General features: G+C 39.0%; 1 protein-coding gene across 1 annotated transcript; it reads right to left on the bottom strand.

Moving 5' to 3' along the window:
- Positions 1-437: 437 nt before the first annotated feature.
- Positions 438-12621, bottom strand: LOC141282026 (uncharacterized). The gene is made up of 2 exons (XM_073814338.1): positions 12261-12621; positions 438-5066 (listed from the first exon to the last, which is right to left on the bottom strand). Exons 1-2 carry the CDS (start codon positions 12511-12513, stop codon positions 4006-4008), a joined length of 1314 nt encoding a protein of 437 aa, XP_073670439.1. The 5' UTR covers positions 12514-12621; the 3' UTR covers positions 438-4005.
- Between the last annotated feature and the right edge of the window lie 3295 nt (positions 12622-15916).

The following is a 15916-nucleotide window of genomic DNA, read 5'->3' as shown; positions in this document are numbered from 1 at the left end:
TGTACCCCTTAAATAGTAATAAGGTAAAAGTGTCCCATGAAAAAAAATGAAAACATTCTTCATTTCTTTAAAAGTTGTACTTGGGCCACAGTTTTTTGTATTTCCAACCAAAACATTAGATTTACGTTTCTATACTAATGAAATATGTTTTTCTTTTTAAGAACTTCATCAAATGCCCTGATAGCTAACATGAGCCATTTGGGAAGATGCTGTTTTATAAGTCTTTGCCAGATCATCTGTGGTAAGTTTGTAAAATGTACTGTATATATTTTTATCAGGTTGGGATGTCTGCCGACGAGATGCCTTGTCAATCTGGGCAAGTTTGAAGTCTGTCACAGACAGTCTAGAAGGTCAGGAGTCTATCTTAGCTTTCATTGGTTTGACTGCACAAGAGGCTGTTTGGGTCTCATTCACTAAGCATGCCTATGCACAAATTTGTGTGTGATATGTGCGTACGGATGTTTTCACGAACAAATCGTGATTCAACAAAAACCTTCGTATCAAAATTTCTTCTAAATAATTTCTTCATGAGCCCCATTAATTATGGAAAAAAGAAAACTATGGTTTGGTTTCAAACATTCCTGAAAATATCTTCATTTGCGTTCATCAGAACAAAGAAATGTATACAGGTTTGTAACAAGATAAAAGTGGGAAAATGATGACAGAATTGTAATTTTTGGTTGAACAATCCCTTTAATGAGTTTTTAATTTTCAACAACTTAACATTGTTGAATGAAGTCTAGCTTTTTCTGGTATGGTTATGTGGCAAACTTAGGAAAACTAACCTGTTAGCAACATAGTTGGTCGGCAATGGGGTTAGCAACTATGGTTTTGGGAAACACACCCCAGGAGAAGAATTGAATATATGGAGATTTTTTTCCCCATAGTTCAGACATAGTTTCCATGTCATGTCAGGAAATCACTAAATCTGTGCTCAAATATCAGCTCTGTTGTGAGAGTTAATACTTCAAACCAACCATGAGGTAGACACATAGATGAAGAGAAAAACAGCAGACAGGAGATGAAGTGATGTTGAATAAAATAAAGATGCTTTATTGAATAATCTTAGTTGCATTGTCAATGCTCTGACTAACTTTGTCTGACAAGAAGCAGATTTAGGAGGTGTTATTATATCAAAAACAGAGAGTGGACATTTACTGTTTTACAACAACATCATGATTTTAATAAAAACTTTGCAATCTAGTCCATCGAAGCCTCAAATCAGCATTTAAAGACAATACAGCAGCAACATAAGATTTCAATAATATTAAGAAAAATAATGTCAAATAGAATAACTAGATAGAATAAAATGCATATAATATATAAAACCCTTATTTAGCGTTATTACACGGCTCTCTGGAATGCTTGATTCTGATTGGTCAGTTGAGACATTTGCAGGTTCGTTCTTTTCAAATAATAACCGCTCCAAAGTAATAACGCATAGCCGGAACTACTTGTACGAGTAAAATCGCTCCGCGCCAATAAAGATCAATAAAGATTACTGTTTGGCGCCATCTTGTGACAAACACTGGACAACCACGACAAGACACAGACAGCTTACTGAGACTGAACTTGACAAAATAGAGCATGACAGCTACAAAGCCAACACACAAAAAAATACAGAATGGGCATTAAAACTTCTCAAAGACTGGCTAAAAGAGAAAAAATGGAGACAGACAAGTATGAAGCAGAGAATCTTAATAAGGTAGATGATTTTATGCATCTGTGCAAAGTTTCGCGGAAGGATAAAAATGTTAATTTAAAACAAATATGCCAATAAAATGTTTCAAATTCATATTCATGTCCGGTTTTTTTCTTATGTGACAAGTAGCCGTGTAATAAGCGGGATAATGTAGAGGCAGCCGGTAGTTATCGGGAAATAAGCCCTGACAGTGTGTTCAGGACCCGACGCGAAGCGGAGTAGGAATGCCTCTACATTACATAACAACCTGCTGCCTGTGCGTTATACTGCTTATTACACGGCTATTTACCTCACAAGTCTGGAAAGGAACATTTTATATTGATTTGGTAAATGTGCGTGGTGCCAAAGATAATCCGAAGGGGAGAACTTTGTATTGGTATGCTGTCCCGTCTAAAGCGAATCTCAGGAGCGGTCTGTGGCGAGGGGCTATTGGGATATGAAAATAAGCGTCTTTTAGATCCACTGATATAAACCAGTCGCATGGCTGAATTAATGCCATAATTCGTTTGGTTGTTAACATTTTGAAAAGGCCGTCTGACGAGAGCGCGGTTCAAAATGCGTAGGTGTAATATCTGTCTGAGGCTGCCGTCTTTCTTTGGAACGAGAAAATAATGCCTGACTCGCTTTGCGCTGCTGGGACCGTCTCTATAGCATCCTTTACTAGTAAAGAGCGCACCTCGTCTCTGAGGATCTGTATGCTATCGTCTGAGACCATGGTCTGGAGAACGCCATGAAACCTGGGTAGTCTGCGAGCAAATTGAAGTGAGTAACCGTTTTGAATTAGGTTTAGAATCCAGCCTGACATACCGGGGATGGATTTCGAAACGTGAAGTTTTAAGGCGAGCGTCGATGTGATTATGGACGACGAGCCGTGTGTGTGTGTGCATGGAGGAGGAAATTTGTTCTTTTTGTGAAAAGGTAAAGTTTGTTTTTTGGGGGGGTATTTACAGTTTATATTTGGAGTTTATAGTTTGTTTTGTTTTTCTTGTTGTGTTTTTTTTTTTGGTTATGGAGAATTAAAATCTTATGTTTTTCAAATTGTTTTATTGCCGGCCAGGGAGTAGTGAACAGGAAACCATGTCACGTGACTTCCATTCATGCAACACCTAGGAAGCACTGCCATCGTATGGAGGGCAGAAGCGGTGTGGCCGTCGGCGGCGTAAGACTTGGTTGCCAGTGAGGATGTAAGACGGCAGGGCTTCGAAGGATGGTTCAGCCTGGATCTCCAGCCACTGGCCGATGACGGGCATAGGTGGCCAGCCACAGATTCTTAGAGTGGCGGTAATTTTGAATAGCCGCGTTCGTCCGTGCCATCCCAGTCACGACACATGGGTGACAGAGGGAACGGGTGGAATGCGGGGCACGCCATGAACGCGTGAGCTCCTGATGGACCTCCGGGAAGAACGGAGCTTGTCTCTGATGAGCTGGCTGTGTTCAGGCTCGGGCTCCGCTACTAATGAGCCGGAGCCTGAACAAAGCTGCCGCCTCCTCAAGCTCGGAGGCGGACACTGTGAGCTCCACCATGTTGTCAAATTTGCCGGACAAGACCACAAGTCCTCGTGGGTGAATGTAAAAGTTTGACGCAAGGAGATGGAGCTGCTAAGCCGGCGTGAGCTTGACATCTTTCAGGTTCACGGCTCCACTGCTTTTTAGGCGGGGGAGCACAGGAAGGGGTGCCTCTAAAGGCTGTTACATGAGCCTGCAGCACAGCGAGAGGGAAACGCTCGCAGTGGTACAGTCTGCCTCGATGACCGCTGTCTCAGCGTGGGTGGAACCCAGGCAGGTGATGCACTCAGAGTGGATCTACTCCATTGGCAAAGGAGCTCTGCAGGAGCCACAATGCCGAAGCGACATTATAACAATGCGCTTCTGCTCTTTTAAAGGAAATTTGCCCTAGGAAACTCAGCTCTTTTAGATCCGGAAAGCGGCAGGGGAAGACACGGGGCATGGATCGGGGGCGAGATGTTCGCGCTGAAGGAGAAAAATGGTAAGTTTCTGCTTTCAACCTGGACTTATAAAAGGGTATAAACCCCACTCCTTTCGCTGGCTCAAACGCCATTTGTCTGTAATTTTTTACAGACGTTAACCAAAAGGCTTCAATCGCGGAGTAAACAGGAGTTTCCCCCCATAGCGTCAGCTACTGACACAATGCGAAGTGAACTGTATTGAAAGGGAACATGTGGTCAATGTAAAAATCATTAATAATAAAAGCTATTGTTTTCATAGCATGTTATAATGTTGAACATTCATGCAGAATAGGACCTATACACAGTCAGTCTGGACTTTTAGATGCTATGATGATTTCAGTGTATTTGTTCATCAGTATGTTCCTTCTGATGATTTTGAAGACTTTTGGCATGAGTGAATTTCTTCTCACAGATCAAGCAGACGTAAGGTTTCTCTCCTGTATGAAGTCTCTCATGGACTTTTAAGTTACCTGATTGAGCAAACGTCTTCTCACACTGAGAGCATTTGTAAGGTTTTTCACCTGTATGAATTATCTGGTGTCTCACTAAATTGTCATGTCGACTGAAACTCTTTCCACAAACATCACAGTGATAAGGGTTATCTTCAGTATGAAGTTTTTGATGGGCTTTAAAGTGAGATGAATAAGCAAACGTCTTCTCACACTGAGCACATTCGTAAGGTTTCTCTCCAGTATGAATTCTCTGGTGTGACAGTAAATTTCCACGGTGACTGAAACTCTTCCCACAGACATGACAGTAATGAGGTTTCTCTCCAGTGTGAAGTCTCTGATGGGCTGTAAGAGTAGTTTTACGATTGAAACGTTTATCACAGTGTAAACATTGAAAGGGTTTCTCTTTAGTGTGTAGTGTTTGGTGTGATTTTAATTGACTTGAATCCCTAAAGGTTTTTCCACATTCACTGCACTGATATGGACTGTCATTGGTGTGTGTAAACACATGTGTCCTCAAATTAGTTATGTGGCTGAATCTCTTCTCACAGTGAGGACACTTGTATGGTTTTTCTCCTGTGTGAATTCTCTTATGAGAATCAAGACTGTTTTTGGTTCTGAAGTAATGGCCACATTCAGTGCAGTAGAAAGGTTTTTTAGCATTGTGTCCCCTCATGTGAAATCTCAGATGAGATAAGGAGCCAAAATCCTCCCCACACTGCTCACAGTGAAACTTCTTCTTCTTCTTCTTCTTATTCTCTCTGTGCTCTTCTGAATGAAGTTTCTTCTCTTGTAAGGCAGAAAAGCTGATCTTAGATCTGGTGCAGAGTTTCTGTTCTGTGTGTTTTCTCTGTAAATGTCTCTGTGAGCTCAATGTCTCTCCACCGGTGATGCAGGAAAGAGTCGAGGACGTTATTTCTTTATCCAAACATAATTTATTCTTCACATCTGAAAGAAACATAAAACAATGAAATGCACTTTTATTTACACAAAGAAAGATAGGGCCCTATAATTTCCGCGATCACGGAATCGCGGACGGAATCGCGAAATTGTAAAATTAACACGGAATCTAGTGTTAACGCGGAATTTTACATATTTAATAAAATTCTGTTTTTTTGTGGGAGACGAACGTATGTCTGGGGGAAATGCAGACCAGGGGAAGTAAATCTGGGCGACACACCCCCTCCCGTCGTTTCAGACCCCCTCCAAAACACTGAAACCGAAGTGGCTCTCCATGACTCTGCTTTTGTCAGCGAAAAATTTAGAAATTCGATGCTAAGCAGTTCCCACATGACTTTTATGTGACCGGAGAACTGTTATTTTGTAAGTTCTCTCATCCAAGTCTGTCTCACTGCACCCCTCTCCCGTGCACGCGCTCTCGCATCTGTCTGAAGTCCGAACACAAATCCTCATGTATTTGTCCAGTTTTATGCATTTCAAGAGAGCTGAGGCAAACTAACTATCCCTCGCATTTAAAATATAATCATCTGCATCATGGCGCTGCTCTATGTTTCTCTTATGCTCGCACGTGCAAAGAGCTGCGTGCTCATGCTGTCCTAAGTCAGATCACTATTCTGTGTATATTTGTAAAGTTATATGCATTTCAAGTGATTGTGTATAATATATGGATTGCGTTCCGCTGGACCGATGTGTTTAAGGCACTTCTGAAGGCACCACTGCTTTGACACCTTGTTGTAGCCTTCTGCAACAACACTAAACAATTGAATTGAGTTGTGTGCGTGTGCACGCGTGTGTGTAAATGCATGTTTTACAGTCATTAAGTAATCGTGTTATCCCGTTTTCCCCCCAAATCATTTACATTTTAATCATTAACATTAAAGGCACACTCTTTTTATGACAAAAATAACAGTAAAGTGTAAAAAAAATATTGCCAAAAATTAAAACGGAATTTGCAAAAATTAAAACGGAGAAAACAGAATTTGGGAAAATTTTAACAGAATTTGGGAAAAAATAAAACAGATTTTATAGGGCCGTAGAAAGATGAATTGAGATTCTGTATCTTTTCCTATATTCACACAGAGACAGATGACAGCTGTCAGTCCTGGGTCATTGCACATCAAAAAAAAAAAAAAAAATGATGGTAACATAAACAGCTAAAAACATAAGTCATGAACGACAAAATAAAGCAATAAACCCCAAGAAGCAGTGGGTTACCAGTGCATTTTATAACAGCTAAGGGGCATTGTTAGGCACGATGCGAAGCGGAGTACAAAGTAGTTCCTCAGAATCAAGTGTGACTGAAACAGAGCGCAGTTCCCAACCAACACAGACGCAGCAAAGACACAATGAAAATATGATTTAAGATTGTGGTGTTTATTTTATAAATCACCATTCATCTAATTTATCCATTACCATTTATATTGTGCAACTGTTGAAGTGATGATCAAATATGCTTGGAAGCAATTTTTTTTTAAGTTGCCACCCAGTTTTAGTGTAATGCCTTACAGAAAAATTTTCTTCTTTAAATAAACATAAAATATAAAATGAAAGAACAGACCATCTACTTTCAAGCAACAACAACAACAACAACCGTTTCATCTTACCTTCATTTGTTCTCTTATCACCTCTCAAATTTTTTACCTAAAAGCTAATTCAATTTTTGTGAAGAACTTTTGTAAGAGATCAGATTCAGAGCCTGATGAAAACACGCTGTTTTCAGTGTTGTTGAGTGAATGCGTCAGTGTTTAAGTTGGATAAGATCGCGATTCGCCACCCAGTGGATATAGCGGACGTATGAACTTGAGTTATAAACTCCTCAGACAACGTTTTCTCTTTATCGACGAGATGACTCAACAATATTTATTGACATTTATCTGGATATCGCCATTAATTGTGCAATTGTAGACAAATTAAAAATATGATTAAAGACTGTGGTGTTTATTTTCATAAATCAGTACGCAGTAACAGTGGCGCAGTGATACTTATGTAATGTGGTCTGAACCGTGAGGTTACCGGTGTATTTTATCACGGCTTAGAACTTGTTTAAACCAATCAGAATGAAGAACCAGAACTGCCCGTTTTATAATATTAAATTCAATGCAGTGAGTAATCCACAATTTTGTAGTTGTACATCTTTCACAATCTGACCGTGATGCATTAAATCTGGGAATAACCATCGGATGTCATGAAGAAGGATTTATAAGAAATCAAGTATAATCTATATGAATATAACCGGTTATGTGTATCAGTTAGTTTACCATTATGTACTCGGGTTGTTCTATTACCAATATGCATTGCAATCATGTGTTGGAAAAGTTAGGCATACATTGTAAAGGTCTACCGCATAGTTTAAATATCAAGGGTCACAGAGGGTCTTAATATAATGAGCAGCCCCCAGGCTAATGGCTAATAAACTTATTGTATTGAGCTTACATGGAGTTTGTGGGTAGCCAACCCTATATATAAAAGCCATAGTACAGAGAGAGGCAATCTGATCTTGCAGGATCTTCTCAGGACCTCAGTTGGTTCAGAGATTGTTCACCAGGATGGATTCTGCTTGTTTTGTCCGGATAATAAAAGTCTATCTTTTGAAAATGAAACTTACTGCTTTAGTATTTTATTCTTAAAGAACCCAAAAAGAAAACCACAACAATTGGCACCCCAGATGGGACTGGAAAAGACCATAACAATTGGCGACGAGGATGAGATAGGAAAAAGACCACAACAATGTGTCACACTGGAACATTTTCAGAAAAAAATACATTCAATGTCATTTTTTGTAAAAACTGAGTTGTCATTAAATTGTTATTCTACAAGAAAATATCAATGCAAAAGTCACTGTTTAGTGCAGAAAAATTGTTATTTAAAGGGACTGACAGACTGATTTTGAGCTAGGGAACTGATAGACACACGTGAAGTGTTTGAAAACAGCGTTTGTGCCAGTGGTTGTGTGTGTGTGTGTGTGTGTGTGTGTGTGTGTGTGTGTGTGTGTGTGTGTGTGTGTGTGTGTGTGTGTGTGTGTGTGTGTGTGTGTCCAATGACCATCCTCTCCAGTCAGAGATATTTGAGCGTATGGCTCAACTAATTTTAATGACCTATAAACAGGAGGTGTCAGAATGATACAAACAGCGAAGCGGTTACTGTGATTTTACTTGAATATTACATGGCTAGAAAAGGCTCTTACCCAATCAGATTCAAAAACCAGAAAGAAAAGTTATATTTGCCTTTAAGTAATCAAATTCACTAATAGAAACACATTTAATATTTTCATTACTTTATATACATTTAACAATACTACATTTTACTATGATACGACCACCGGCTGAACCAGTTTAATCCGCTTACCCGCTTCCTATCCCTACCGTGTTTATATATAAATATATATTAATCCCAAGGGTTTTTGTCCTTCGAGTTTTTCCCACTGGGTTTTCTCCTAGGGGGTTTTTCATCCCCGGGAGAGTCAGCCAACTTTGGCTTAAAGAGTAACTAAATCCTAAACCAACTTTTTTTAGTTAATGATCTGTAAGAATGGGGTTTTATTAGTGCTGTTCATTGATTTTAGTAAGTTTTTTGACATTTGGATATAAAGTGTTTCAATACTTCAATATATGGTGTAAAAACGTCTAAGTGCTGCCCTCTTCAGGTTGAACGGTGGCTACTGCAGTTTAATTTTTCTATTGGATGTTGGGTCCAAAAAATAACTCGTGACGTAAGCAGGTTCAAGCTCATCACGCCCTTGTTACGATTTCACCACACACTTAGTTCATCCCCTCTTTCTCCGTTGGGATCTGCCCACTTTTCTTGCATTTTTCAAATATTGCAGTGGGTGGAGTCAGGCTCTGACCAGGGGTTTAGTTACGCTTTAACTTAGCACTTTACTGTATACTGTTACATTATTACTACGCTCGCTTATAAGTTTTTTTCTTAGCCGCTGTATTCTACTTCTTATATTATCTATTGATTTTCTGTGTTTTCCCCTACATCTACTCATGTAAAGCTGCTTTGAAACAATTAACAATTGTGAAAAGCGCTATATAGGGGAGACCGGGGTTGGTTGTCACAATTTTTATTCATGCATGAATTGCTCATCTTCAAAAAATCTTTCAGCAGTAATTCCTACATGAAATGAAACTTTGGAGTCTTGGCTTTAAATGTGTATACGTTTTACTTTTCGAATGTATTGTAACAGGAAGTAATTAACCATCAAAGACACTGGCTGAATCCCAAACCGCCTACTTCCATACTATATAGTACGCAAAGTAGCGCTTTTTACATACTATATAGTATGGAAGTAGGCGGTTTGGGATTCAGCCACTCTGACACAATGTGACAACCAACCCCATCACGGGGTTGGTTGTCACAGGGTATGGGGTTGGTTGTCCCTATAGTGGTTCAATAGGATTTCAGTGATAAATTGGGATCTGAAAAGATAATGTGTAACGTTTTAGTTTTTTAAGATAGAAACGGGAAATAAGTTTTAATATGAATCCACCCCTATGATAGTTGTTATTAATGCCCCTTATGCTTAAACAATGGGATTAAAGTGGGTGATCAGTTACTTGAATAGGCTTTATGCCCAGCTGTACTATGAACTTCAGCCAGCTCCTGGTTTCCTGTCTGCCATTATTGGACAAACGGATTAATCCAGGTGTGTCTGATTATTGTTGTTGGGATTACTGAGGTCAGGCACACCTGGATTAATCCGTTTGTCCAATAATGGCAGACAGGAAACAAGAAGCTGGCTGAAGTTCAGGAAGTAGTGCAGCTGGGCATAAAGCCTATTGTCTACTGTGTTGAGAAATAAAATGAAATAATTTTTAGTGTTAAAACCTTTTTATTTATTTTATTTTAACAGCAAACAAAAACAAACAAACAAACAGACCAACAGTCTTAAAAGGTCTACATGTCCAATACTCAACACAAAAGATCTCAACACAAAAACAACACCAACATTAAAATTTACTATGACCCATAAAAATAAAAAATTGTGTCCTAACCTCAATGTTTTGTGTCTGCTCAGCAAAATGTCAAGTGCAAATGAGTAAGCTATTAAAGGCTAACAAATTGATATCAAAATTGTACCACAGTGCCATGTAGTATGTCTGGAATAAGCAGTGTGACAACCAACACGTGAGACAACCAGCCCCGGTCTCCCCTAAATCAAATTAAATTGAATAGTTAATTTTCCACACATTCTTACTTCTCTTATCACCTTCAATTTTGATCTTTCATTAGTATGATTTCTGTAGTATTCATCATGTATGTTACCTTCTGTCTGTGTGCGTTTATAACTCTCATCTAGGGCTGCACGATTAATCACAGGTGATTCATCCGCGATTATAAATGCAATATTTCCCCGCTTATCAGTGAACTAGTGATGGGTCGTTCACGAACGCCGGCTCTAAGAGCTGATTCTTTGTAGCGAACGAGCAGAGCCGAATCTTCAGACGCATGCAGGGGAGCCGGCTCTTCTAATGGCGCTTTTCCATTGCATAGTACCCCACGGTTTAGTTTAGTTTGGGTCTGGTCAGTTTACTTTTGGGAGCTTTTCCATTGGGTGCAGTACGTAGTGCCCGATACTTTTTTTCGTACCACCTCGGTTGGGGTTCCAAGCGACCCGAGCTGATACCAAACGTGACGCGAAAACACTGTAGATCACTGATTGGTCTGAGAGAATCGTCACGTCATCGCTATAATGTAAATATTAGCTTTAGCTTACTGCTAGCTTGCGCTGTCTCAAGCAAACATGTTGTTATCTGTGTTCTGCTATAAGTTTCCAAACACCCTTTTAGCGATGAAAAACATCCGCAGGTTGAGAATCCAGGACACCATAACAGTTTTTTCCAGACTTGCAGTTTGTGGCGGCACATTCGCGACGTGCACGTCCGCATTATATATGCTTATATGCAACTTGAATGAGGCTCAGTGGAGCGTGTCGACTGACGCCACGGGTCGGGTGTTTGAACAGAAACTATCATATGAGATAGAGGTAGTTATAAACGCGATGTGCAAACATCTATTTGTGGTGGCCAATTTTAATTTTGTGGCAGACTGAGAAATAAATGAATGTATGGGAATGTACATCAACGCTCTCACGTGTATGATGTCACAGCAGTAGGCAGCGTAAATATAACGACACGCCTATAATCCCTCCCACTACGAAGTGATACTAAACTCGATGGAAAAGCTAACCACGCCAAAGTGAGGTGAGCTGACCCGACCCAAACTAAACTAAACCGTGGGGTACTATGCAATGGAAAAGCACCATAAGGGAGCCGAGCCAGAAGAGCCGAATCTATGAAAAGAGCCGGACTGCCATCACTAAAATGTAGAGCCGGAGCTTGAGCCGAAAGAGCCGAATCAATGGAAAGAGCCGGACTGCCCATCACTACAGTGAACTATGGCTCTGTGTAGTAAATGCCGTTCCATCTGAAAGCATCTGATGGCGATTTACTACTAATGAAGGAACCGGTGTTGTGTCGAACTCAGTTCCCCCTATGTTTCCCTTTAGTGTAGTGCTTTTATAGCGTTTTCATCACGTTACATTTAGAACGATTAAAGATTTGAATTGGTTATACTAAAAAGGCATAATATCATGTATTTTATAATACAATTTATTAAATATTTCATACATTTGACAGTTTTCTATTAGGGTATTTCTTTTAAAATATAGCCTGTCTTTTTCTTTTTTTTCCTTTACTGGTTGTTTTAAAAATGTAATGTTTGCATACATAATTAAATAAATATTATACATATAATATGATTCATACTGTAAAAATAATTGACTTACCATTAAGAACAATACAGATACATTACAGAAATGCACACATATACATCTCAGTAGCCATTAAAACTTTAAATATATAAATAATAAAAACGCCATAAAAACACTACACTGAAGGGAAAAATAGGGGGAACATAGGGGGAACAGACTTCGACACAACACCGGCACTGACGAGATGCGCGTGACAATCGCGCAGTCTACTGTTTTACATTCACGTGTACCTCGCTGTAGCGTTAATAGAACCGGCTTTATTGCAACCATTTGACGTCTTGTTAGTGATGAAAAACAAAACAAAAAAGATTTTTGACCCTCTTTTTGTCTTTTGGTTTGTGACTTAAAACGACCTTTTATAAAACAATGACATGAATAAAAATACAACTATAATTGAGGAGACATACCTAAGAGAATTAAATCATGACCATCATTATGTTGGTCTTCATATTCATCTGCTGTATGTTCAGTTTTGATGTCCATCATGAGGTTCGAGCAGTCCTGCAGTTTGACTGAACACATCTTGAGTTTGGTCTGCAGGATCTGCTGCCCATCTCCAGCGTTACAGACAGAATCCAGAGACTCTGTGGAGGTTTGATCAGTAGATTCCTCATCCTGTAAGCCCTGATCAGTTCCTGATTTACAGCACATCACATCCATCTCATCATCAACACTAAAATACACAGAGACAAGACTCCGTTTACACTCAATAAAACACTTAAGAGAGAAAAACACTGAGGATACACAAACACAACATCACACGCGAGCTCTTTCTTTCTTTAGTGGGTTTATCGGCGGACTAAAGAGCTGCAGAGCGCCTCCTGCTGTACTGGAGAGAAAAGACACTCAACACTTCAATCATTCATTACACATGTTTCAAGGAGATATGTATTATACAAGCAGTCATCCAATTACTAAAGTGTATATAATGTTGTACTACATGCCATCCCGACAGGATTGAGAACACAAATTTAAGCAAAGTCAGGCTTATAACAGGAATTTGACCTGACCTGACTGTCTCAGGAAGGTGTAGAGCAGTGGTTCTTAACGTTATTCCTGGAGGCCCACTGCCCTGCATGTTTTGTATGTCTCTTTTATCTGGCAGACTCAGTTCAGTTCATTGAGATCTCTTCTAATGAGCTGATGATTTGAATCAGGTGTGTTAAATAAGGGAGACATACAAAATGTGCAGGGCAGTGGGCCTCCAGGAATAACGTTAAGAACCACTGGTGTAGAGGACTCTAACCTTAAACTGTCAGAACCATTACAAAAATAAAAAATGTTTGTGGTAAAAGTGTTGTAACCATGTGTTTTTAGTATATTGATTACTATTGGCAAAACCATGGTTTTTGGTTTTACCTGTAGTAACACCATGATTAATTTTCATAAGGGAAGGACCGTACTAGAAAGAACACAGCCCTCCCTGGTCGCGTCCTCGTGTTAATACTCCTTGTGTTCTTGTGAAACGTTATCGGTAGCGGCCCAAGTACTGTCCCAAATCCAGTTCGCATATAACATTCATATAACATCCAATGTTTATTTCATGTTATACATACTGTTAAAATAAATGATTGTGTTTTATTATATATCATTTTGTAATAAATACATTAAAGCTAATCAGCATATGCACGTTTTGCATATTTTAATAATAAAAACCAAGTACGGTTTATGCATTTTATATAGTTTGTTTTATTGTTAAAAATCTATTTTTACAGTCTATGAAAAATACATTAAAACAAGCCAGGGCTGCACATATTTAGCGATGACCTCAAAGTACTCTGCTGTTCCATTTGCAATATAACTAACCTTATGAAAATGTATTCACTTAAGTAAAACCATGTTTACCACAAAATAACCATGGTCTTGACATTTTCAAAACCCATAGTTAAACCATGGTTTTGTTAATAGCAATCAATACACCAATAAACCATGGTTACTACACAACTACCACAAAAAACATGGTTAAATTTTGTAAGGGAACCGGAGTCCACCTGAGTCTGAATATGCAAGTCCGAACTTTGCATTCTTGGTATTAAGAAATGGTATTAGCTTTGTAATCCATGCTAAAAGTTAATACAGAAATGTAAAACAGGAGTTAATATTCTAGGTTGTTTATCAGGGGCTAAATTTAAATTGGTGTCCATTTGCTTATGCTTGGGCCAAGGGTCTGAGTCAAAGGTGTGAACCCATTTCTATGATAATGAAATGATCCGAGTGAGACAGTGGGTGAGATGGGAATGTTGATGGGATTAAGGGTTTGTGAAACTGAAGGATTGGGATTTGCAGAGTTAATTCTTTAAAAAAATGTACATGTGGTAAAGGCGTCAGAAGTGGGTGTGTAGAAATGACTTGATAGCACCACCTACAGCCCTCCCGCTTTGAAAAATTTGGGAGGGTCATCTATCACCTCAAGACCTACAAAAACTCCATTGAAACCAAGCTCTAAACCCCACAGGAAGTCGGACATTTAGAATTTTCGCTGTGATTTCTGTGCAAATTTGGGCTTTTCCAGGCTTTGTACTTTAACAAGATCATCATCATATTTGGTCAGTCCAGGGCTGGACTGGGACAAAAAATTGGCCCTGGCATTTTGGCCCAGACCGGCCCACTCCATAGGATCACAAATCTTTGTGCAACCTTGACTACCAACTCCATATAATATTAAGTAGAAAAGTATAAGAGCTGACACGTGACATTACAAAAATGTAAGCGCTGTAAAAGGCTTTGTAGGTTTTAAAAATAATAGTGTTAGCCAGGTAGTGCACAATGTTTAAACGAACCATTCTGAACACCTTATGATAACACTGGCACCTGATAAATGTTACAATGAAGTCGCAGTCTTCCTTGAGCCACGAGTCCCATTACAGTGTGTGCAGAATATTTTGATCACTTTTTTCTGAACACCTTTTACCAATTCCAAAACACATTAATTTTAATATCCAACATTAATTTTGTATATCTTTTCCTTTCATCCTATTTTATGCCCTTGCTGCCCGAATCAGGATTTCTTGTATAATGATCAAACCTCAATTTTGCAATTTCCATGCATGGCATCTTTCTTATGGATATTAAATAATGAATTTCCAGTTTGTGTAATAAACATTTTTTTTAGCTAATTTTAAATGTAAAAGAAAATGTGCCTAATAATTCTGCACACTTGAATAGGTGTTTTTTTTCTCCAGCCAGACATCATTAGCAATAATGTATTACTTATAAATGCCTTATTTACAAAATGAATGGTAGTAATTAAGATTAATTTGGTTTGGAATTAGTAAATATGTTTTTCGTAAAAACTGTGATCAAAAGTTTGATGTAGCTACCTAATAATTGTGCCCACACTGTATTTTATTGCAGTGTAATCACTGTCATTTTGCAATTTTGTTGTGATTGGGATAGCCAAATGTCAAATAAAAAAGAACCAATGGGCTGCTGATTAGGTGTCTCCTGGGCCGGTCTCTCCAAAAAAAAAAACATCTTACACTAATTTAAAAAAAATGCAGTACATTGCCACCGCGCCTTTTAGCGCCATTAATGAATTAAATTAAAACAAAGAAAGAAAGCAACGGGCTGCATTGCGCGATGTACGAGTGTTATGGGCTGTTCAGACAAAAATAGTGTAAGATGTATGATACGTCTGTATGATACTCGCCCTCTGTATCTTGTGTCAGATCATCGCTCTGTCCATCTGACACAAGAAACAGAGGGGTGGAGCTTGTTAAGAGATGATTGGACCAGCCCAGTGTCAGTATGGAAAATATGGAAAAAATATCATATTATATTCACCGGCCCCCAAGGACGTCGGCCCACCGGGCATTTGCCCGGTATGCCAGATTACCAGTCCAGCACTGGGTCAGTCTCATCTAAAGGCCTTTGCGATGTTAAATTGCAGTGATCTTTTTGTTTGAGGGTGTGTCCGTGGTGGCCTGCCAAATTTTGGCGTTTTCGCCATGAAACAGGATGTTGTTCTAACTCAGGCTTACAATATCCAATCTGACCCACGCTTCACATATTTGATAAGTGTCCTGGCCTGAACACATTTCCATGCCAATATTCAACTACAATT

Source organism: Paramisgurnus dabryanus, chromosome 4 (assembly GCF_030506205.2).
Source record: "Paramisgurnus dabryanus chromosome 4, PD_genome_1.1, whole genome shotgun sequence".
Taxonomy (NCBI): Eukaryota; Metazoa; Chordata; class Actinopteri; order Cypriniformes; family Cobitidae; genus Paramisgurnus; species Paramisgurnus dabryanus.
The sequence above is the reverse complement of the archived record's forward strand: the minus strand, read 5'-3'. Positions and strand labels throughout refer to the sequence as shown.

What these genes read in the sequence shown, in the direction of transcription:
- LOC141282026 (XM_073814338.1), bottom strand. Translation starts at nt 12,513, where the DNA reads ATGGATGTGATGTGCTGTAAATCAGGAACTGATCAGGGCTTACAGGAT. An exon ending in TCATGATTTAATTCTCTTAG is followed by an intron (nt 5,067 to 12,260) that starts GTATGTCTCCTC and finishes TGTTTCTTTCAG; the next exon opens with ATGTGAAGAATAAATTATGT.